This window comes from Festucalex cinctus, chromosome 20, assembly GCF_051991245.1.
Source record: "Festucalex cinctus isolate MCC-2025b chromosome 20, RoL_Fcin_1.0, whole genome shotgun sequence".
In the NCBI taxonomy this organism is placed as follows: domain Eukaryota; kingdom Metazoa; phylum Chordata; class Actinopteri; order Syngnathiformes; family Syngnathidae; genus Festucalex; species Festucalex cinctus.
Window position 1 is genome coordinate 21,724,896 of NC_135430.1, and position 24,123 is coordinate 21,749,018.

General features: G+C 42.2%; 1 protein-coding gene across 5 annotated transcripts in view; it reads right to left on the reverse strand.

Moving 5' to 3' along the window:
• The window catches only part of zfhx4 (zinc finger homeobox 4), a 101,393-nt gene that overhangs the window by 15,390 nt on the left and 61,880 nt on the right, over positions 1 to 24,123 (reverse strand). For all 5 annotated transcript variants that reach the window (XM_077508514.1, XM_077508513.1, XM_077508512.1 and 2 more), the window contains exons 6-7: positions 23,807 to 24,041; positions 3,164 to 3,262 (exon numbers count right to left, since the gene is read on the reverse strand). In XM_077508514.1, coding sequence (XP_077364640.1) covers positions 3,164 to 3,262; positions 23,807 to 24,041 — 334 coding nt within the window. The remainder of the gene's footprint in view (positions 1 to 3,163; positions 3,263 to 23,806; positions 24,042 to 24,123) is intronic.

Below are 24,123 nucleotides of genomic sequence, written 5' to 3' on the forward strand. Positions count from 1 at the left end.
ATGTAAACAATATGTTCATTATTGCAAAGCTGTACAAATGCACTGTAACATGCTAATTTTGTATTCCTTTCATGCAGTTAAAAACATATCTGAGTTCGACCTCTCGGTTTGATGCGGTGCATTTTTGACACATACAACCACAAGCAAAAAGACGCTTTTTGAAAATGAATAATTCTCTGTCAGAGGCATCAAAGTTGAACGTGAGCATGTTGGTGACAAGTTTTACTTTGGTGTGAACTTCCCTGCTCTGACCTTGCGCAAGCAATTAGAATCCATTGCTGTCAATTTCATGAAAATACGAAAGGATCCGCAAGTTAAGCGGAAGCAGGCTGGGTGGCGGCAGCTTGGATTTAGTATTCAATTTAGCACTGCTGAGTCCTGGCAGACTGGCTAAGGTTATGAAGCAGTAAATCTGCGAGGGGGAGCTGGCCAAAATGGGCCGGGGAGGGTCGCTTGACATGATTTACTTGTCTCTTGCTCCGAGGTTACGCATTAGGCTGACCCTCGGCCACTTGATAACATTACAACAACACACTCTGAACCCCAAACTCCCACCGAAGCACTCAGCGGGCGACAGAAGGAGAAAGAGAGAGAGAGGGAGCGGGAGGGAAGGTTAAAAAGCAACTGTCTTGCCATTTAATGTGTTTTTTGTAATGACTTGCCTTCCTTTCTGTTGCAGTTGCATCGGATAAGGGAGATGAATATGAACAGGGACTTGTCACATTTGACAAATCGACTATGACGCACAACAAGCTGTCGTTATGAAAAAAAAAACCGCACATGCGTACAAGGATAGCTGCGGGCCTGTAATTAAACATGCTAATATCTTTAATATATTTTAATCTCATCTCGGAGAGACTGAAAACAAGTGGAGCTCTCATCTCAAATTTGTTAGATGGATGCAAATTCAAAAAAGAGAAAACATGGAATACATAAAATCTAATCTGGTTTGTGTGCAGTTCCATTTCTGTTCTCCCCATCTTATCTGCACAATCCAAACTTGTATGCTTTTAATAAATGTGACTGTGGGAGCAATGAGTAATAGCTGTGCTAATTTGAAGCAGGTAGATATCTGCACATTTCCCTGGACCGCGTGACGGGCTCATTTCCATGTTGGGGCCTTTTGTTTAGTTGCTTATTTATAAGGAGTAGGCCCCTGAGCCATGGTGACATGCGCCGTCGACACACACAGCACAAAGCTATCTGGAAGTAATCCACATCAGGGACATTTGCATGGAGAATGTAACATGGATTATAATTAATCTAAAGTGACATGGGATTTAAAAAGACAATGTAAATGAAGCTAGGGAAAAGCCCACTCTGCCTTTCCTTGCTCCTCCCCCCTCCTCATATCTCCGCTTTTTTTTTTTTTTTTTTTCCGCTTCCCCTCTGCATCTATATGCCCCCTCTTTGTTTAAAGCGTCTCGGAGATGAAGTGTGCGAGCAGCAGACTGCTCACTTGGCCACACTGTAATCCCTCCCCTCCGTAGGGAATCACACATACGCACATCTGAAGCGCGCCGCAGACTGCAGGCTGAGGAAGGAGTCGCTAAATTGTGCTACTTTCAAGTTGGGAAAAGGGAAAAAAAAAAACGGACGGATAGATAGATAGATAGATAGATAAATACCCCCCCCCATAATTCCACGGGGTATTAGCATTAAATTAACACTGTTTATATATATATATATATATAATTTTTTGGTGCTGTTATGTTTGTAGTACATGATTTCCATTCGGTATTTTGTCCCATAATGCAACAAGGTTTGACTTGCACATGTGGCATGTTCAAAAAAAAAAAAAAAAAAAGCTTCTTTTTTTGGCCTTCATTATACCAATACATTCAAAAATTAAGTAAATTAACATTGTTTATTCTTAATTTTTGTTTTTATTATGTCTGTATAGAGCATGACTTCCGTTTTGTAGTTTTTTTTCCCATAATGCAATGCACATTCTATTGTGTATTTGCAAATACGTTCGAGTGTATGTGCAAATACGAAATTTCCATAACAGATAGATCGAAAGATAGTTAGCTACGGTAGCTAGCTAGCGAACTGGATGGATGGATAGATAGATAGATAGATACCATATTTATTTTTTTATTTTTTTTTGGCACGTGTGCAGCGGTGTTAAATGACATTAGCAGTAATATACGGTGGTGAAGGCGCGGATGGCGGCTCCCCCCCCCCCCGCCAGTCGCTCAGATAGGACTGTCAGAGAGATAGAGCCGAAAGATAGATGACGAGCCAAACTAATAGGCCCCGGCCTCGCTCGGCTCGCCTTCTGCCTCATTGAGCCTCACATTATGGAGCAAGGTATGGCATGCTCGGATGCTGGGGGGTGGGGGATGGGGGAGGTTGCTTTGAGATGGATGGAGGCTACGAGTTAGAAGGTGTCTGCATGGCTAAGGCGGAAGAGGAAGACATTAGTGCAGGGAAAGAGGAAGGGAGAATTCCACGCGATGAAATGGAGGCGCGAGGTGCCATGTGATATTCATCACCGGCATTGGATTTCCATCTCATACATAAACCAGCGTATGAATTTGTATTTGGGTAAATCACATCGAACAAAGGCACTGAAGACACCACCAACCAGAATTCATTCTTAGAAACCAAAGACGATTTCGCTGCTAGTTTACGTCTGAAATTAACACCCGCTGAGTGTTACATACTGGCCAACAATTAAAAGGATGGACCGAGCCAGAGATCGAGAAAAAAAAACAAAAAAACTAATTTAGGCGTTGCAACGATGCAATATTAGAAAAACATATACACAGCAGCCACCTCATCCAGCCCCCCCATCTAATCCCGAGCTTATGAAAAATTAATATGTCATCGGAGAGGGCACAAGAACGGGAAAAGATTAATGCAAGGCGCTTATAAATTACAAGCACGCAAACTGATTTGATTAAAAAATAATCTGGGCCTGGACATTGCCTTGTAATAACCACAACTTGTCCCTCTCCTTTCTCTGTTTTCCTCTTTCCCTTTCTCTCTCTCTCTCTCGCTCACTCTCGCTTTCTGACAGATGGAAACGATTAAAGCAGGTCACATGGAGGCTAGTCAGCAGCGTTCACATGTTACACACACACACATGTTTAAAAGTTACTCCTGAGAGAATGATCACTCGGCGGTGCTTTCAGCTAAGAGGTGTGTGCGTACTCACGTTCCGTTCTTCTGCTGTCAGTCAAGTCTCGGTCGGCGAGGTTGGACGCGGGCCTGGAAGAAGAGCCAGGAGGTCTTTCGGCATCCTCAGCGGTCTCCTCTGAAAAGGCAACAGACTAAATTACCCATGATGCTCGGAACAGGGAAGAAACGGCAGTAAAACTGACGGAAAGCCGACACGTTGAACGATGCATTTACATGCGTTACAAACAATTATCGGCAACAGAAGTCAAGTTGACTCCATGTGCAGTATATAGCAACTGAAGGAAAATATTGGAATGTGCCACTTTAAATGAAAATACATAGAACATCCATTATTTACATTATCACCGCATTTTGTGTACACGTGTAGCGATACATTAAAGGTCAAAGTTCAAATATGCCAAACTAGTCTGTTTATATCCAGTATACCTTTCGAACAATTTGTGCATGCACACATGCGCACGCTACTATTAGCAGATTAGCTTAGCCATCTCTGAGAGTTCAGCCCCTTGTTTGATAATTCTGTGTATCTGCAGTGTTCTGCCAGTGGATTAAAGCCAGAGTGTGCGCGCGCGCGCATTTGTGCGTAAGTGTGTATATGTGTCGCCGGCACAAGCTAACACTAATCCGAGCCGAGCTCCAGCGCTCCCTTTCATCCAGCCATCATTTGTCTCCGGCTGGGCTGATGTCACTTTGTAATGAATTTTGAGCAGTCTGAGAGAGGCCAGATAACCAGGCATGCGGGCGCACGCACGCACGGATGCGCGCACGGATGCGCGCGCGTGTGTTTCCACATCCAGAGACCTCCTCCATTTCAGAGCGAGCAAATGAATAAAAATCCCAAAGTGAAACACTTGCAGCCAGGCGTCAAATCGCACAAACTCAAACGCGCACACACGCTTAGACACAAAACCAAATGCAAATATGCTAAGATGGCTTCTTTCATATATATATATAATATCTAATTGTACAATAAAATATTTTAATGTTTTTTTTTTTTTTTAAGTTTTGATCCCCTTAACATAAAAGTGGAAAAAATTAAACAAATAGAAATTAGGGATGTCACGATAAGGGCAATATCGTGATATCGTGATATTATACCTTCCACAATATCGTTGTCATGTTCACAATATTTGAAAGGAACACGTTTGTTTAAAAAAAAAAAAAAGTCAGGTTGATTTCCATTTGTGCAGTTCTAGCGCCCTCCAGTGGCTAGCTTATTAGTGCAATTTCATTTTCATGAGGGATGTTTTGGCCTTCTGTGTTTAAAATGTATGCCAATTGTCAGATGAAGAGGAAGCAAATTTGCTTGTGAAGCCATCAATGTGTGCTTGCATGAGCAAGTAAGTGCTTCAATATTGTTATTAGCGATTGTAGGTGGTTTATATGCATTGCTGTTATGTACAAAAGCACAATATTGTGCTTTTTGTAGTATGAGAACTATAGAAGTGCTGATGTTTTATTAATATGTGAGTGACAGCCAAGAGAGGCCCGACTGCAGAAACAGCAATTTTAACAGCTGATGCTGCTGGTGCGTCCATTTTGTCATTTTAATTCCTTCCCTGTTTGTGTTGACAAATAAATAAATGTTATTTATTCCATGCAAGATGGAATACGCTTGTTCTGGATCATTCCAATCCCCAATAGAGGGTCCCAACAAAAACCTCTAGGGGGCACTCTACCTGTAAGCAGAATGGGACACAAGAGAATGAGAGACAGTGACAAGAGAAGGAACAGGAAGAAGCGGTGGAAAGGAAAGAGGAGGTGGGCCATCATCTGGGCCTCATCAGGTTTTTTTTGTGTTACTCTTCACACCCCCCCTTCGCATCGGTTAGATCAGTGGCAAGCGAGTGCGTGCGCATACGGGAATGCGTTTCCACGCTGAGGACATTCCCAGACGAGCGCTCTCAATACATCAGCACAGCGTCTGCCCTCTGACTGACCCTGACAGTTACACACCACATGATGGCGTCGATGCGTGCGCGGATGCGCGCCATTGATCAAGTGAGTGAGACGGCGACTGCACGTGTTTGCATGTGAGCTGTCATGTGCAAGCATGCGCGTGTGTACGTGAAAGCGCTGCGACTATCGACTTAATCGCAACCAGAGCAAAACTTTCACAGCCACCTTCCACCGCCTCGTGGACACGCACCAACAGTGGGTGAGGCGGTGGGTGTGAGTTTGGATTTTGGCAGCCCGGCGAGATCTTCCTTTGATGTGGCTCGTCCGGAACATTAAAGCCGGCCGGTGAGCTCGATTCTAACCGCACGGCCCGGGTCCGATTACCAACGCCGGCCTATATTTAACCGTTGGGAGAGGAAGAAGAATTAAGTGACTGTTGATCAGCTCCACACCCAAATGGACGTGGTTTTACGTTTAGCTATTAATTGGAAGCGCCGGCCGTGGCCATGAATAAATCGCAAGTTCAATGACGGGCGTCTTTAAAAACGAAAATGTTCTGCCTTTTGTCCACATGTTGAAACACCTTTAACAGACTTCCAACTAAAAAATGTCTCTTCTATTACTACAGAGGTGTTTAAAAGTGTGTTTTTTTTCTAATACCTACATACACACATATGGCTGAAATCATCTACAAAAGCAACATTTACTTATCGTCATCAAAGTATTATTTTAAGATTGATTGCACAAGTACCATGACGAGTAAAAACGATGCATAGAGACTGAAAGCAAAAAGAGATGTTTCGAAAGAAAACAGAAGAATAGACATATGGGAGATGGATGCAATGGAGGTTGTTTGGCGTGTGTGTGCGTGCGTCTCCTCTGGCTGTATAATGACCTGCTCTGAGACCACTCGCTCCCCCTTCTGTCTCCCCCTAAGGGCCCATAACCACCACGCCGGGTCATTATGCGCCCGGTGGAGGACTCGGTCGCACAGCACAACAACCGCCGAGCAATAACACACCAACAAACTGGACTCGCAGACTCCAAAATGGCTGAATTCATTAGCGGGGGGCCAAGCTGCCACTAATTTGCTTCTTTAGGGTCTCGGATCGTGCTCATTAAAAGGCAAAACCAGGAAAATATATACGTGTGTGGGGGTGCGTGCGCGTGCGTGCGGTGTGTGTATATATTAGGGGTGCGATTCGGCAATATATTGCGATATTACAGCGCACAATTCTCGAATCGATTCGATAGGATTTTTAAACATTTATTTTGATGGGAAAATATTCAACAAAACGTCTTAGAGTTAGGGTTCAAGAATATTATATGAATGGAACATGAAGCCTTAATATTTTATTTCAATGCTGTTCAAACATGAAACCGATTACAACCTGTTTGTTAAATACAGTGTGGCTTACATATATATTATATTACATTATAATACATTTTTATTATTAAAATAAATAATGCATTTTCATACAAATATTACAGTGTACATGTACAAGTTTACTGATGACTATTTTCTAAATTTGTGTAAAAAAAAAAAATCGCAACAATCGATTTATAAATTTGTATTGGGATTAATCGGTATTGAATCCAATCGTAACGTATGAATCGTAATACGAATCAAATTGTCAGGTACTAGGCAATTCACACCCCTAGTGTGTGTATATATATATATATATATATATATATGTGACAATTGCAGTGACTTACAGCAGTTACATCATTACTTTGACATTAATACCAATTGTAAAATAAAAACAAACAGCAGATAGTTTACACATGTACATTATATGAAAATACTGCAGCTTGTAACACCCATAACCAGTTTGTCATATGCACCTAACGCTGATGTTGATCTTGATTTCTTCTTACAATCATGTCATGTGACACCGTCTGCATGTGAGCGTGCACGAATGCAAAAAGTATCCCTGTGATGTCACATTTCTGTTCCGGTTCGGCCTCTTGGTTCGAAAGGGGAAAACTTTGAAACACGACACTGTCCCACACAGACGCACATGCACGTGCACGCACACACCGAGCCGAGGCCCAGCGGTACTACTGCCAGAGTCAGAACCTTATAGACTTACTGATCTCCTTCCCTCATGTTCTCTCACCCTCAAATCTTTATTTACCCAAGTCTCCCCTCTTTACACCCCCGCCGGCCCACTCTCCCTCTACCTTCCCCCCGCCGAATTTCAGCGCGTTTAACAAGCATTTAGATCTTAACCAGATGTTGTTAATGTAGCATGTCTAAAATCCTAAACATCAACCCGGCAGAAAGGGGCTGCAGCTCCTGCACAACAGGGCCTGGGAATAACTCACGCACACACTCACGCCCACGGATTTAACGCCGCGTTCCACAGCACACATGCTAACATGTAAACATACGTGTTTCCATCCACACGCTCAAATCCACCCACACCCGACTATTTATTGCTAAAAAACACAGCAGAACACATTACGCCAGCAAAAAAAGAAAAAAAACGAAGCATTTAGCTTCAACCTGGAGCATCAGACGATAGCATTGTCACATTTAACGCACTCCTGGTGTGGCTGTCAATGCCGGAATACGCTGAAAAATTACTTTTGTGTGAAAAAAAAACAAAAAACGCTCGTATCAGCAGCTTCAAATTTGCTTTGTTGTTGTCAATTACGACTTCCTGAGACACCATATTGTATTTCATTTTCCCTCAAATTGCCCGCTTCGCTGTCTTGCGGGCAACTAACAAAACACGTATTAACGTTTGGGGGGAAAAAAAAAGAATAGGAATTTGTATAAACATAACCTAGATTAAAGGCTGGCTTATACAGAAATAAGCTGTTGTTGCTTGTTGAGAGAGGGGGAAGGTTCATTTTCACTTCTGCATGGATGAGAGGAAATGTTTATGATTATTTAAGGGGGAAGTCAACCCCAAAAAATGTCTTCACAATAATGTTGGGATCACCCCTGCAAATAAAAACACAGCCTTCTGATTCATATTTAGTTTGTGGAATATCAGAAAAATAATCAACAAAAGCCACCTGTTTTTATCCATCTCAGGCGGCGGCCATTTTGCCACTTGCTGGCGACTGAAAATGACATCATAGTAACCTCAGGTAACGTCCAATCGCGGCTCATGTGTTTTCTGAGTTTTGGTCATGTGACATTCACCAGCTGATCCGTCATTGGTTGTTAGCTGTGAGCAACTGTGATGTCATTCTCAATTGGCAAAATGGCTGCCCCCTGAGATGGAGAAAAACATTTGCTAATTAATAATAATCAGAAGACCACATTTAGTAGCTTTTATATCAATCCGATCGGCTGGATTGGGATCGGACGATATTTAGCTTTTTACTCAAAAATCTGTGATGGGCTGTAATGTCTTCATTTGCACAAACAATCAATAACAGCCCGCCAAAATAAGTTATTTCCTAATTGTAGAGTAAATATACAAAATAGATATCGTGCTCCATCTTCTCATGGTATCAGTGATGAAACTTCTTTTTTTGTTTTAAGTGAATCGCTGATTGTGATTCGCTGAAAAATCTCATTTCGACTGGTGCAGCTGTTAAGAAAACGATTGGGTTAACTTCCCCTTTAATGCCAAACACAAAGACGTAATTACAATATGGCTTCAAAAGGTTGCGCGGTGCAACACCTGGCCTTATCCAACAGCGCTTGCACACATAAACACCTGCGTCTTACACAAGAGCCATATTGCATTTCGCCAGCCCGGATCACCTGCGGCAGGAGGGCAAAAGTGCCGAGGCGGCACGGCAAGCTCACCGGGAGATTTCGGAATCATCTGCAAACAATTCCTCCCCTCTCTTTCATTTCTACTCGATTTTCTTTGACTTCTTGCTCTTCCATGATAGCTGGGCGCAATATTTATTCAGCCCCCCGATTAGAAACATCTGGCGGACGAGGCAGTCCGCGCACGCACACGCGTCGAGGTGGCACACACGGCGGAAATATCGCACGCGCTCGGCAGGTCGACCCGGTCGGGTCAAGCGGATGGAGGGAGCAGAAGCGGCCACAAAAAAAACAAAAAAAAACACACACAACAAGGAGCTGAGGGTTAATGGCGTCCACATCTCTGTGATAAGAATTCATTCTCTTCTATTACCAGCACTTATCTACAGACACCGCTCAGCTCCTCAAATACGCACGCACGCAATCATGCACAGCGAGGGCGCGAGATCGATAGATGATCCTAATGAAGAAAGCAGCTGTTTCTCAGCATACCTGCCCGACTCGATCAGTTTGTCCGTCTTTCCATTCATCCATCTACTTTTCATCTTTTCGCACAGCGAGCCGTCCACATACATCCGATTTGTTTATTCCTCCTATCTGAACATCCATCGCGACACTGGTTAACAGGCAGATATCGTTTGTAATTGTCATGTAGTCAGGCTTTATTTCTTCTTCTCTCAACTAATACCAGGCCAAGAGGAGGAAATCTAATTTTGAAAAAAAAAAAAAAAAAAAATCAGCGGTTTGTAAGAGCATATGCCCTCGTTGCCAATGTGTGTGCATCTATGCTGTGCAAATGGGCCTGCGATGGCAGCAGACGAATGGATGTTGTTTAAAAAGATCTTTATCCCATTAGTCGTTGTATTGTTTTAGCAACATGGAAACTGTCTGCTTTCAGAGCCCTCAAACGCAACAACGTAATGATGTGTGACAGTCAGGGGGGGAAAAAAAAAAAAAAAGGACGCAATTCAACGCTTGAAAGATTAGTTTTTTTAAATTTAAGGAGCAACTTTCTAATTTTTTTGTTTTTGTTTTTCAGGTCAATCCAAGGTTTGATATTAAATTATAACATATAAACAATTGTTTTACTTTTTCATACAATCAGCAGCTTTTATTTCTTAAATTACCGCGAATATCGTATGTAACAACAAACTGTATTTTGTTGTCTAGAATCAAATCTATATTGATTAAAAAAAAATAAAAACAACTGGAATGTAATTTGGCTGACATTTGGTCGGAGTACATTTCATAATTCATTTCCGGTTCCGATTCTGTTTAGCAAACAGATTTTCTAGTCTCGTCATTGACTAATTTGCCCGGTATTTTGTTGGATGTTCTCCGCTCTAACGTGCTTCCGGCCATCAAATTTGCAAAAAGTGGAGTCAAACACCACAAGCACTCAATTGTGCTGTTAGGCTAGCTTAGCAACTAGCATGGCGTTTCCATCTTTTTGTGTCATCCCTTCGTGAGAACGCCATTTGTCATACGTGTAGTTTATATCACCACTATGGAGGTGATGACAACTGACTCAAGAGCAGGTAAGTAATGTGTTTGGCCGCACTAGTAGCCAGTCGAGCTTGTTGCTCGCTAGCTGGTTGTCAAACAGGTAACAACGGTTATGGCGAAGGTCCTAAGTCAAAGGAATAGAAAATGGGCAAGTTTACGGCGAATGGCGCACGAAAGCGCGCGAAATCAAACAAACTAAAGAGGCATAAAGACTGCGTGAGACCGAGGGGGAAAGCAAAAACACTGAAAGCAAACAGACAGCCACCCTCTCCCTGGTGGCAACAAAACTAAATAGGTGGTGGCACACCTGAACTGAGTTTGACAGTTTGCCCTGATTGGTCAGTCGAGCCCCGACGCCAACCACTCAAGCATGCACACCTGAAACAAACGGCCACGTAACAATGTGGGCCGGAACACAGCAAAACATTTTGGATAGTCTCCGCTGTTCGGAAAAGCTTTTTAGTCGTTAATAGTTTTGTTTTGCTATTCAGGGTGTTTTAATGAGGCCCACAATACTAATTTTGACTGGCAAAACTGTGACGTGAAACCGATAACTGCTAATTGTCCAAATGAAAAATGTCAATTTCTCCGCTTTAATTGTGGCCTCATCGACGAGACTTGTGTTGGATTCACATTACAAGGGAATGCATTCATGTCAAGGCAACATTTCTTAATGATGGGCGCTACCATTGAACAATTTCATAGTCATGTGACCTGTCATTTCCTTTTAGAGGAGAGAACAAAAAAAAATGTCTCGTGTTACTCATGATGTCTTTTGGAGTGTGCCGTGACTTTTCAACATAAGAAGAATATCTCCAGGCAGAAATATTCATTCGGTTGCTGAGAATCAGCTCCGAAACGACCACATGGAACCTGTAATACGCAGGCACAGACTTGGGGCAAATGCCTGGGAGGAGGTATTCCCAAATGGTTATCAAGTCGAGCGTTGGCTTTCCTTAGACCTTCTCAAAAACATGCAAAAAATGTCCATTTCATTACTGGCTAAACAATGTCATATGGGCCCCCACCGGCCCTAATAGAGGCAGACAAAGACGGAGCAGCACACATATGCTTCCAATAAATCAGATTACCCGGGGAGCGAGCGGGGGTGAGGAGGGGAAGGGAACGAGGGAGCCAAAGAGGGAAAGAAAGGGAGACACCGCCAGACACTTAGAGGATTGACAATATTCCTGTTTCTTGCTACCTCTCCCCCCTCCCCGCAAGCCTCACTTTCCTTTCCTACACTTCCCCACCCCGCCCGCCTCCTTCAGCGGGATCTGTTTTAGATTTGAGCCAGAGCTTCAGCCGTATCTCTTCCTTATCTCTGCTCGCCGTCAGAAAACAGAAAGCTCCGTGTTTCCATGCATTAGACTCCCAGTTCCTGACACGCCACTTGAAAATCCCCACAGACCCTCAAAATGGACGCGCAAAAGTGCAACGAGATGATTTCATCAAACCAAAGGCTTGCATTTGATACGTTTTCTTTACAGTGGCCTTTTTTAGGAAAATTATTATTGTTATGATGATGATGATGATGATGATGAAGATTATTATTATTATTATTTTTATTATTATTAGTTATTGTCAACTTTTTTTTCTGAATAGTACAGGGTCATATTGGGCTTTTGTTTAGGAAAATTATTATTATTATCATCATCATCATCATTTTTTGAGGCATCAAAATTAATTGATTACTAATCAACTACCTTAGTAATTGAATAACTATCCAAAATTTAAAATGATCTGCAAATTATGAAAATCATCTGATTTTAGCCACTCAACTGTAATTATTCTTTCATGAAAGCAGACTGGGTTTTTTTTGTGTGTGTGTTTAATCCAAACATCTGCGTTTAATTGACTGAACGAGTCATCAAATCCAATTCAAAATGGTTGGAAAGTACATCAATCCCTTCTCGTGATATTGCTCAATTGTTTTTTTAATGACTAAACAATACCAAATAAGCAACAATAATTGGTTAATAAGCAGCAGTCACAGAAATATTTATTTGTTATATTTGTACATTTTAATCAAATCTAATTTTCTTCATCCGATTATTGGATTAAACGATGGAATAATCGATAGTATAATCAATTGTAAAAATATTTGATATTTGACCCTAATTATGATTGTTGCTCTTATTATATTTTTGCATATCAACTAATCACATTTTCTGGGAATAACATGCACCCAACTATAAATGCTATCAAAGCAAAATCAAACCAAACATTTAACGGCAAAATAACGTCAGCGGTGTCCAAACTTTTTACTCTGAGGGTCATATGCAGAAAACTCGAATAATTCATGGCTCACTGTCATTTTTAGTATCTGCCATGGGATGCTTAAAAAAAAACACTTGTTTATGGTCTTTATTATTATTAGACACAAATTTTCACAGCTTATCTTTTTGCACAATTCCATAATAATAAAGTCAACAATTAGACACATTGGATCATGTATTAAAACCAGCATCCTTGTGCTTAAAACGAATTGGAATGACAATTTGAGAGGCGCCACGACGCGCTGTTGTTCTTTTCTCTCCAATTAGCACTTTATTTTGATAGGACACGGAATGATCGACCCCCCTTGAAGTTTGAACAAAAACAGTCGTGGTGGGGTGTATGTTCGAAGAAACAAAAATCCATATTCAAATGACTCTTTTCATCGATTTCTAATTAAGTCTTAATTATTCAAACTGCGGCGTCACAATAGCGGGAAAGGAGATAGGGGAGCATTATCGATACACTTTTAACAGCGGTGGTCGCCCAGACATTGATTCAGACATTTTGCGGTGCCTTTGGCATGCTTGGAGGATTGAAATGAACGGGCAATTGAGGAAACACGCACACACCGAAGTGAACCGCGCAGGATAATTAACCTTCATTGGGGAAAAGTCAGCGCTGGCTTATCTGCAAACTGAACTGCGTGTGTTTATGCGTGTGCGCGCCCATCAGGTGTAATTACATTATTAGGTGAGGAGCTGATTGACTTCAGGTGCGGCTGCAGGAGGAGGAAAATAAAATAGCTTGTGATTTGTGTGAGTATATTTCTTGTTGGCTCGGGTGGTCGTGGCGTCTTTTGGCGGCATCTGGCCACACAGAAGTCAGCGGACGTCCCCACGGGGCTCATCGGGTATCTGATACCTTTTGTTTTGGGAGCTCATTGATGGATGCAATCTTGATCTACGCTATTGATCAGGGAAGGCTGCACGGGTCCTAAACTGTCTGTCGAGCAGCCTGCCTGCTCCGACTCTAACAAGATTGCCAGGGCCGACTATATCAGTTAACATTTAATCAATGGCAGCTTAAGACACTGGGGCAGTGGGAAAGAGGCCCGTCGCTTGCAGCCTTCTGCCCCAAACCGTTAGCCGGGATTGAAGGCAAAAGGTGTGCGAGTGAGATGAGCATCCGGCGGATAATTATTGGGACGGGTGGATCGGATGTCTTTGGGGGACATCGCTGTGTCCGTCGTGCATTCGTGTTCACAGACGTGAGTGTTGACTTGTCAATACAAGAGATGAGAAACACTTACTTGCAATATGACATATTGGCAAAGCCATTTGTTTCATGCAAAAAAAAAACAAACAAACAAGATGATTGAATGTTCAATACCTTTTTTTCAGACTGATACCAGAACAAGTACTCAACTTTTGAGTATTCACCTAATATCAAGTACGGATGCAACTAGTACTTTTGATACATTCAATTAAAAAAAACAAAAAACAGAGTATTTTCAAGAAAGACCAAAAGCATTTAATTGCAATTTTGTATTCTTCTGATTTTTAGTTCCTGATACTAAAATGGCCGATAATAGTATCAGCTGCCATTGTGCATACCGATACCTTGAAATAAGGCAGGTCTTACCGATTCATTCTCTTAAAAAAAAAAATTAAAAAAAAAATCCAAAAAATATATATATATAAATATAAATTGTTAGATATATATATAAAATATATATAAAATAAAATAAATAAAAAATAAATAAACTAAAAAAGAAAAGAAAAGAAATAAGGCAGGTATCGATATACGCGCGCTGGTATCAGTCTGAAAAATGGTGCTATCGACAGCCCTATAAAACACTGTTGAATCAATAACGCATATTTGTCAGCCTTCGTCGCGGGACTCCATCATCATCATCATCAAATCACAACTTGAAAGACTTTCCAATGAGACCATATACGTTGTTGTCTGGTATGCGTGTGTGTGCGTTTGACGGGGGAAGCCCCTCGTTTTATCCAAAGCCTGGGAGAATCCCACCACCGAAAATCAATGTTTGTGAGAGCAGACTACGTGAGGTAGCGTGCGTGTGTGCGTGTGTGTCAAGGTTTTGTAAGACAAATCTCTCCAGCGCGCGTCGCTTTAGTGCTATTGAACCGAGCTTCGATCACTTGGCCGCTGTGAATAATGCAAAGGGAGGCGACTTGCTCACTTCCAGCGAGCGGCCGCGACAAGATGGCCCCCTTTCTGCTCCTTGCAAATGCAACACGGCAGTTCCCCGACATTCTTCCGCTTGGCCTTCTTAATCTGGTGTCACATACGGGAACTCCCACATTGATATTGTCTCATCCAGTGTGTAGGTGCGCACGCTGGAGGCTCCAACCGTCGACGGGAGGAGCTTAACTCGAGCGCACTTTGACACAACCTGACTCATTGTTACATTACTGGAATATCGTCATTAAAAAAAAAAGAAGACAATTAGAGACGAGAAGAGAAGAAAAAAAAATAGGCGAACGCGCCCGTCTTCATGTCCTCAGATATGTGAAGCGTAGATATTAATAAACAGGGCTACTAGTAATTATTGTGATTATAAATGATGAGAGTCGTGTGTCCTCTTGCTAATTAAGCCGGAAGATGTGCAATGGCACAAACCGTAATACTTTAATGGTCGATGTCGGGGGGAGACGATGGACACACAGATGCTTCACGTCTCTGAACATCTCTTCGGCAATAACCGTCACTGAGGAGGCAATTAAACAAAACATCACTTCCTATTTCCTCTTTTCTTTTTCTCCTGCTCTCCCACTTGACTCTTCTTCTTTCCTCCCCATGCGACTCCAAACAGGGTTTCAATTTCGGCATGCTGATTGTCTCATTGCCGACTGCATGCATGTCGAACGCTCGCCGGCACTCTCGGGACTGGCCGCTTTGACTCCCACAAGATTCTCATGTGCGTGTGCGTGTGTGTAAAGGGGTGATGAGGGTGCAAAATGCCTATTACGTTGAGAGTGCGGTCCCTCTTGCACTGGAGAGAATTCTCTGGTGCCTAAAGAGCAGAAAATTGCAATGCTCCTCTTCCTCACTCCCCATTAACCTGTGTTTGGAAACAAAGCCCTGGCCAAGTTGGGGTGTGTCGGTGCGTTTGCGTGTTTCCGGGCTACAATCGGCGCACTGGATTTAACTGCAGCTTCCCCCACTGTCGAGAGCTGAGAAGTGCAGAGTAGCTCACGATACGGCGTGATCGAGATATTTTGTCAACGATTGTATCGCGATATACGAAAATCAGTGGGGCGCTTGCTTCGATTGGAGTCGGCTCGTGTTCCCTCCCACAACGGCGCCTGCGCTCGTCAAGGAAAATACCAAAAGACGTGATTAGCTGATTGAAAACGTGGCAATGATTTATCCACACGGTAAAAAAATAAATAAATAAAATAAAATAAAATAAAAAATACGGTAAAATAAATACATAAAAACATTGATAAATAAATAAATAAATTACTGTAATAAATAATAATAACAACAACAACAACAATGCCCAAATTCTGCCATAAAATTTACTATTTTCTGACATTTTTAACGTTATAGTTTTTCTTTTAAAATTTGCACACATTCTGTAATTTTTATCATTTTAACATTTTTTACAGTCTCTCAGTTTTGACGGGTATTCATTAAATTTAATACAGTCAAAATTTTTCTTTATTTTGTTTTTTATTTTTTACTGCCTTATTTTGACAGTGTGCATGGTCGTTAACACTACGTTACAGTTAAAACAAAGTTGGTGCGTAGGTGCGCAAACGTGTACAATTGAACACTGGATATACGATATGTGATACTGGTGTATCAGTACAGTACTGCGGGAAATATTACATGAATATATCACACCATTTTGTCCAAACCCTTTTCCATTATTTATTACATGTCACTATTCATTTTTCAGATCTGTATATATGTTTCGAAATGAAATGTTTCCTCTTTTTCGATCCTCCCTCATGTCCCTTCTTGTTATAAAAGAGCAAACGAGGAGATGTCATCTTATCAAGCGCTCGCTGATGATGAATCCAAGGAGGCATATTTGTTTAATTTACACAAAGACATCAAAGTCGAGACCCCGGGATCATTCTGTGGATTTTGCTTCTCTTTTTTTTCTTCCCTTTCTCTCCCAGCATCCTTTTCTGATTCAATGTCACATTCTTTTTTTCTGTCTCTCTCTATTTTCACAGTGTTATTAGTACATGATAAAAGCAAAAAGGGATGTCATGACACAGGACCCCCGGTAAGCATTAGGAGGTGGCTGAGAAAACGAAAGAGAATGAAGGAGAGGGTGCAAAGGGGAGCGGCAAAGATGAAAGAGATTTTGTCTGGAAATGATTGCTCACAAGGCATTGATTCTGAGCTTTAATCTCACATCGGGCGCTCAAATTTCCTATTAGGGAGATGAAGAAGCCAGAAAGAGAGCGCGAGCGAGCGAGCGAGCGAGGGGGGGCGTTGTCATCACATACTGTAGGTGGGAGGTGAAACTTGGCGGCACTCACTATTTGGCAGACAAAACTTGCATTTTCCTTATTCTTGGCCAAAAAGATATTTTTGACACCACAGTTCAGAAAGCGAACGTTGAAGCCTGACACACATACGAGCCATTGACAGCGGCCATTGCCGCAAAGCTTCCTCCAGTTAGCGACGATTAGCCTGAGCTATAGGTAATCAATAGCCTCTATCAATTCCATACATCCCGCTGATGGATGAGGTCAAGGAAAGAGAGGAGAGTGAGGAAGGAGGGCGAGATGACAGAAATTCTTCTTGACAATAGCAACTTATCACGCGGATCTGCGTGTGCGTGTGACGTCCATCTGCGAATCGGATCATCGCCGTCTCAGATTAGCGGCTGCTTGGGGCGAGCCCCGCCATTGCCTGGTTACCGTGGCTGCGGGCCCCCTCCCATCACCTGATTGTTTGTCTTAATGCTGTGTGACACTGCCCATTGTTTTGTCCATCTGTGGTTAAGAGTCAATGGACAAGAGGGAGTATGAGGGGCTCGGGGGGAAAAAAGAATGGAGGTGAAGGAGGATGAAATAAAGAAGAGCCGGGCTAAAAAAAAAAAAAAAGGAGGGGGCAGGAGGAAAAAAAACAAACTGAAACAAGATGGAATGAAGGAAACTCCAAGTGAGGGAAAACATGGCATTCTTCATCAAAACGGACTTTGTATTCAACACTTCCTGAACCATCGGCTCCCGGGTCCATATGGACCCGAAGAGAGGCCGTTTGTGACATCACACACGTCCTCTTCAAAAGACTTAAATCATATTTAGTATGCGTCCTCAGAGCCCGACGGCTTTGTATTGTAAATAAGGCTAATGTGGCATTGGTCAGCTATGCTAATTCAGATAATCAGAGCAATTTTTGTAAATTATAACTGTCAGTGTGGCAGGGCGCAGAATCCTTGGCGGAAAACATGAGGGAACAATTTAGCACGGGTAATACCCCCTCCACCAAAGAGCCGCCTCCACTCAAAGAAAAACAATCGGGCCGCGCTCTGACCGCCCCCCGCCCCCCCGACACACCATTTCAAAAATAGTTTATGGTGAACGAGGCTCATTTCTTCAGTCAGGCTCTCTACAGTATGTGCACACACAAACCGCATGGTAATTATCATTTGCTTGCATGGAATTATTCAAAAAATGACCACACTGCCTTAGAGACCTTGGTTTTGGGGAATTTTGGAGTAAATTACTGCTTGCCCAAAATATATTAATAATACATATATTCATCATTTGAGTGCAGGGGTTTATTCTGTTGTGGCTAATTCATCATTTCACTTGTTAATCTATGTTCTGGTTCTAGGGCAGAAATGTCTCCCAATAATTGTACAACTTTCAGCTATTTGTAGAGGTGTGCATTTCTGAAAAAAATAAAAAATAAAAAGACGGTTTCACGGTTTTCAATACATGTGGTGGTTCGAAGAAGTGAGATTACAATTTGATTCAATATGATATGACTCAGTTCAAGAAGGTATGATGCACTGGCTTTTTTGTTGACATTTTACAACCATTTGAATGAACTTTTCCTGTAAAATGTGCCATTTCCTTCCAAGATATATTTTTACAATAAAAGACGATTCGATACGCGTCCGATATATTTCAAAGCGGAACATCAATTATCTGACTATATTTTATTTAGCAGCCATCGTGGTACACAAACTAGCTATGTTTTGATTGCTTTTACTTCAAAAATAAAAAAGTCTATCTTCTCTTTGGTTGGTTTCGTTTTGCTGTAGTGTGCAGTGGTGCTCACACTGAGACACGTCCTTTTATAATGCAGCAAGCACCATAATAAACACCTTGTTAAATGGATATTGCTCAGGCTGGGTCAGATTGTACGTCTGTCGCAAATGTTGTGGACGATAGTAAGTCTATCAGTTAGCCTAACTAGCGGCCTACTGTGCAAAGCAAAGGAGACGGGCGCACGCGTGTGTGTTGCATCCATTCTCCCGCTCCTCCGGCCATCCGTGAATGTTTATGTGATGGCCACAAATTACGGAGACAAACCCTAGAAATAGACTTCTGTCTGAAGAGAGACCTTCCTGAAAATAAAAGACAACCACTGGAATGGCAAAACCATCCCCAGTGAGCAGAAAAAAAAGATAAAGGAGTGAAAGTGAGACAGACAAACCAAAAATGCCTCAAAGACATATCGATGTCATCGCGCACAATTTTCCATGCTGAAAATCAAGTGATCACATGCTTCCAAATGCACACGCGCACACGCAGCTTGGTGAAGCTCCTCATGCAAGTCCACATCTCCATCCATCCATTTCCAAGCACGTCCCGGGATAATAAGTGTCCATTAGGCTCATTTTAGCCTACAGCCGCTAGGAAAGCGGTTAGCACGGCGACAATAATTTGACTGCAACCCGACATGTCCCTGAGCATGATCACTTAACAGAAAACAAAAAGAAGACACGCAAAGTATTTTCGCTCTCCAAGTTGGAAGAGGTCTTTTGTTTCAAAGGGGGACTCGGACAAAGAAGGTTCTCTCCCTCCCTGTTGAATGCATGTTGTGTGGTGGGAGGTGGGGGAGGTCGTTGGGATGACAGGCCCGGCTCTCACAAGTAATTACCTCCATGAGATCCCATCTACCATCCTTTTTTTTTTTTTTTTTTCATGGAGGACGAGTGAAGAAAAGAAGAAACAAGTATGCAGGGGGGAAAAAAAAAAAAAAGTGTGCCCTTGTGTTTCTGCTTGATCTGACTTATGAGGAGCTTTTACACATGACGCTCACACGGCCGGCTAACGGGTGACAACACACACACACTCACATGCGCACGCACTTCCTCACAGTACAGTGGAGCCGGAACAAGCAAGTCCGAGCTAAATCCCTTAAACTTCAGAGCGTCTCCACAAGTTTGGTGAAAAGTGAAATGAAAATGTGGTGCAAGCTGTCATATTTCACTTCTTCTGCATGAACTTGTTTAAACAGGGCATAATTTCATTACAGAGCGGAGAAGCGGACACACCAATTTTTGCCAACAACTTTTGGATGACCCTCAAAGCAAAACGGCCTCCACGCTGACAGGCAATTCATTGAAGCTAATTCTTATGATGCAAACAGACTTTTTATTTTTTATTTTTATTTTTTTAATCAACTTGCAACACTTCTAATTATGCACACAGTAGCACAATTTATCACAGCGATACCAACACAGTGGACTTTTTGTGTTTGAGGGAAACCACTAGAGGATCATGGGAATTTGTCCTTGATGAATTATGGGACAAATGATCAATCAATGGCATTTTGTATTTTTGATAGTATGGAACAATGTATCTCTGAATGCATCTTCTGAACTTATGGTCTCATGCTCGTGTTTTATTGAGCAAAATAACTCCGCCAAATGTCTTATTTTGATTAAACACAGGCGATAATTAGTGTTTTTTCATGAAGGACTACAGAAACATATATATATATATATATATATATACACACACATATATACTGTATGCTGGTGTATGAATCCGTGCGTCTGGTGCACAACCCACACAACACTCAAGCAGAGGTAAACAAACATGCCGACGCAGCACAATTTTGGGGTGAAAGTAACTACGTCACGGGTTAAACCAAATATTTCACAAAGCAGAATTTTGACCGTAACCCAAATATTGACTGCATGTAAAGAGTCACTGAATCAACAGCCAGGATGCGATTGATGATACTCATGTTTTGATGTATTGTGTGATGTTTCAATGATTTCTCCCCCAATATATCGATTAGCACTATATCATGAATACTATTGTCAGTGTTAAACCAATCAAATAAAGCAGCGCAATGAGGCGAAGAGACGCAGTAAGAAAGCAAGAGAAGTGTTGCTTGCGTACGCCTGTCAAAACACCTCCTCCCCTACGTTGCGGCTCCGCAGTGCTGTACCCTTAATTAGGCCATAAAATCAGCACCCAAATTGTTTAATGAAAGCCATTCACATGTACATAAAGTCTGGAGCATTAGAAGCCTTATTCCCAAATGGGCCTGTAATTATCTGGCTCAGCGCCAGGTCCCGGCTTTAAGAGAAAGATACCGGTCAGCACTTAAATTAATCTTTTTCATACCGCTCTCTAATGAACCGAAAGTGCTCGAGTCAGGAGTTGTAGCCTCAGAAAAATAATAGCATGCGCACGCATACAGACCAATACAGGCGCTTTAAAGGCACCGCGAGCTGCAAATGTTTCCTACACTGGAGTCATTGGCCACTTAGTTCCCCCCCAAATCTTAACTCTTCATCTTTCCAAGACTTTGTGGGCAATTCTACATTCTTAACTTGCGAGTCCTAATCTCAACAATCATTACAAAAAAGTAAAAATAATTTGAGTAACTCCACGTTTAACAGTGAATAGTTTTGTCCATATTAAAAAAACAAAACAAAAAAACGCTTATCTAACCATATGACTAGGCTGCTATTCCGTTTTTTAATCACTGACTAGGATTTGAACTTTGGCTGACAAAAAAGGAGTTGCGCCCATGTGTATGCTATAAAAGAAAATACCCTCGACATCCAGGCTGATCATTTTAAATATATAGCCTGCCCAAAAAGAGGGCAAAAGGGGGAAAAAAAAAAAAAAGCCAAAAAAGTGGTTTGGATGCTGCGTGCTTCCGTTTAAGTATTGCCCCGTAGTTTCCCTTGGAAATTCCCCGTCGGGAGTCAAATCCGGCCTATCAAAGGACGGCGCGGTGACAAATATGGTGCATTTGATGAGGAGGACTTTTGAATTAGGTGCAGCGGTCGAATGTTGCTTTTGAAATAAAAAGAAATCCGGGAGTGCGGCATCTAATGAGTAGGACAAAAAAAGGAGCGGGATTTTTGTGCTGCAGCTCCAAATCTTACAGAAATGTGATCCGTGTGTAATTAAAACCAAAGTTGCACCAGTAATGAGTGTCCATGTCAGGGTGGGGAGTGTGTGGTCAAGAAATGACACTTTGGGATGCACATGCACACACTGGATTGGATGTCATGCCAAATGCTCTGCCGGAATGCTATTCAAAGCATGTTACCTTCCTCACCCCCCAGCCCCGCCCACTCCGTCAGGTCAAGCAAAGCAAAAACAAGTTAAGCGCTCATTTTCTCCCTGCAGCATTAACATAAGGATGACTAAATAATGGACCCTGACTCTGGTTTAAATTACACCAGGAGACCCCGCTCTCCTCCTCCGCCCCTCCCCTTACACCCTCACCAACCATCAAACCCCCCATTCAAAGAAAACGATTAATCTTTCTCCTTTTTTTTTTTTTTTTTTTGCTCTCTCTGAATGTTTTACAGTTCTGTTACACTTATTAGCTGCTGGCAGGACGGAGACCCTTAAATGAAAGCCAAATTGCTTTGGTCATGAGAAAGGAAATGAAAGCTCACTCCAGGGAGAGGCCGCATATGTGCGTGTATGTGTGTTGATTGTAAGTGCGCACAAGCCGCGAGATCCTCCCAAGGTGAAATTTCATAAGCCGCCCGCCTGCCTGGGATGTCCCTGCGCACGCAACTTGTGTGTACGCGTGCGTGCGTGCGTGTTTGTGGGAGATATAAGCGCGGCAGCCTAATAGGAACAGTATGCTCATTTTGGAGAGATTAGGAGGGAAGGACGGCTCCGCATCGGGAGACGTGATGTGGATTGGAAGGCCAAAGGCGAGAGGGAGGGAGAAAGATTTGACAGCATGTAGAGGGAGTGGTGCGAGAAAGACGAGATAGCGGGACTGTTAGGGAGGAAAGTAAGGTGGATGTAATTATAGCCGAGGGCAATCACAGTGGGAAAAAAAATAACATAAGTGGAAAAATAAAGAGAGATTTTGTTAAGGTTGCAGAAGTAAAAATTCGCCACTCCAAGGTGTATGCCAGAATTTTCATGTGAAGATTATCCGGTTATCGCCAAAAAGTGGACCAAAATGAATTGCGATCCGACTTTTTGTATTTCTGCTCGGTCACTGGTTCTTAATCTGGGTTTGATCGAACCCCGGGATTTGGTCAAGATACACACCCGACTCAAATGATTTGTGAACATTTTGGCCGTCATTGGCTGCAGGTGATCAAGCGACATTGCTTGGCTTGAGTGCTGCAGGGAATTTGGTGCGCTCAGTAGTTGACTTGTGGTTGTGATGGTACGTCGCGTGATTCCTTTATTATTGTAATCACTTCATGTTGAGCAAAAAAAAATAAATAATAAAGTGGTTGGAGGAATTTGTGCAATCTGTATAATGCAAAATATGGTGTTCCACAGGGCTCAATTCTGGGGCCTCTCCTGTTTTCATTGTATTCCATCTTAACTTATTTCCTCCCAGCCATTTTCACAGAAGCAATTCCCTTCACTTTTACTGGATTTTGACTGATTTTGCAAGACTCACAGAATATTGTGTTCTATTGCTATAAAAACATGGAACCTACCCAAAGAAAGATTAAAGTCTCTTCTTTCATCAGGAAAAAAAAGGTAGATTTCTATTTCTTTCCATTTAGCAGCAATTAGCATTCAAATATAGCTAAGTTTCATCATCATTCACAAATCTGTTGAAAACACTGGCAAAAAGAGCTTGTTGCAACATGGCCCTGGCTGATCTCTTATACTCTGCTGCCACCTGCTGCCCGTTTGTGTAATAACCACCATTTCTTCAACCGTTCTTTGCAGTTGAGAGGCTGCATCAAAGCCTTCTGTATGCTCTAGCATAGAAAAAAAAACAAAAAAACAAAACAAAACGTCTTTGGGACACTTAAAACATTTAAAATAGAACATATTTATACATATACAAAAAAAACAAAAACAAAACAAGCAAGTCACAGACCTTGACTTGAGGGACACTCCTTAACGTGGAACAGCTCGTGGAGACTGAATCCGTCGTCGTCCCCTCTTAGGCCTTGCTGGTGCAGCTGCAACTTCCTCAGGCCTTCGTTCTGCTGGTGGCGGGCCGAGCGGGCGTGCTGGACCAGGTTGAGGCGAGCTTTGGTGGAGTAGTCGCACAACGCGCAGTAATAGACGCACGATTCGGGGCTGTACGCGTTGTCCAGCTTGTGCAAGTGCTGTTGGGGAGAAGAGAAAAGAGGACATTTTTTATTTGTATTATTTTTTTTTTAGATGTGACGTCAATCATACCAAAGAACA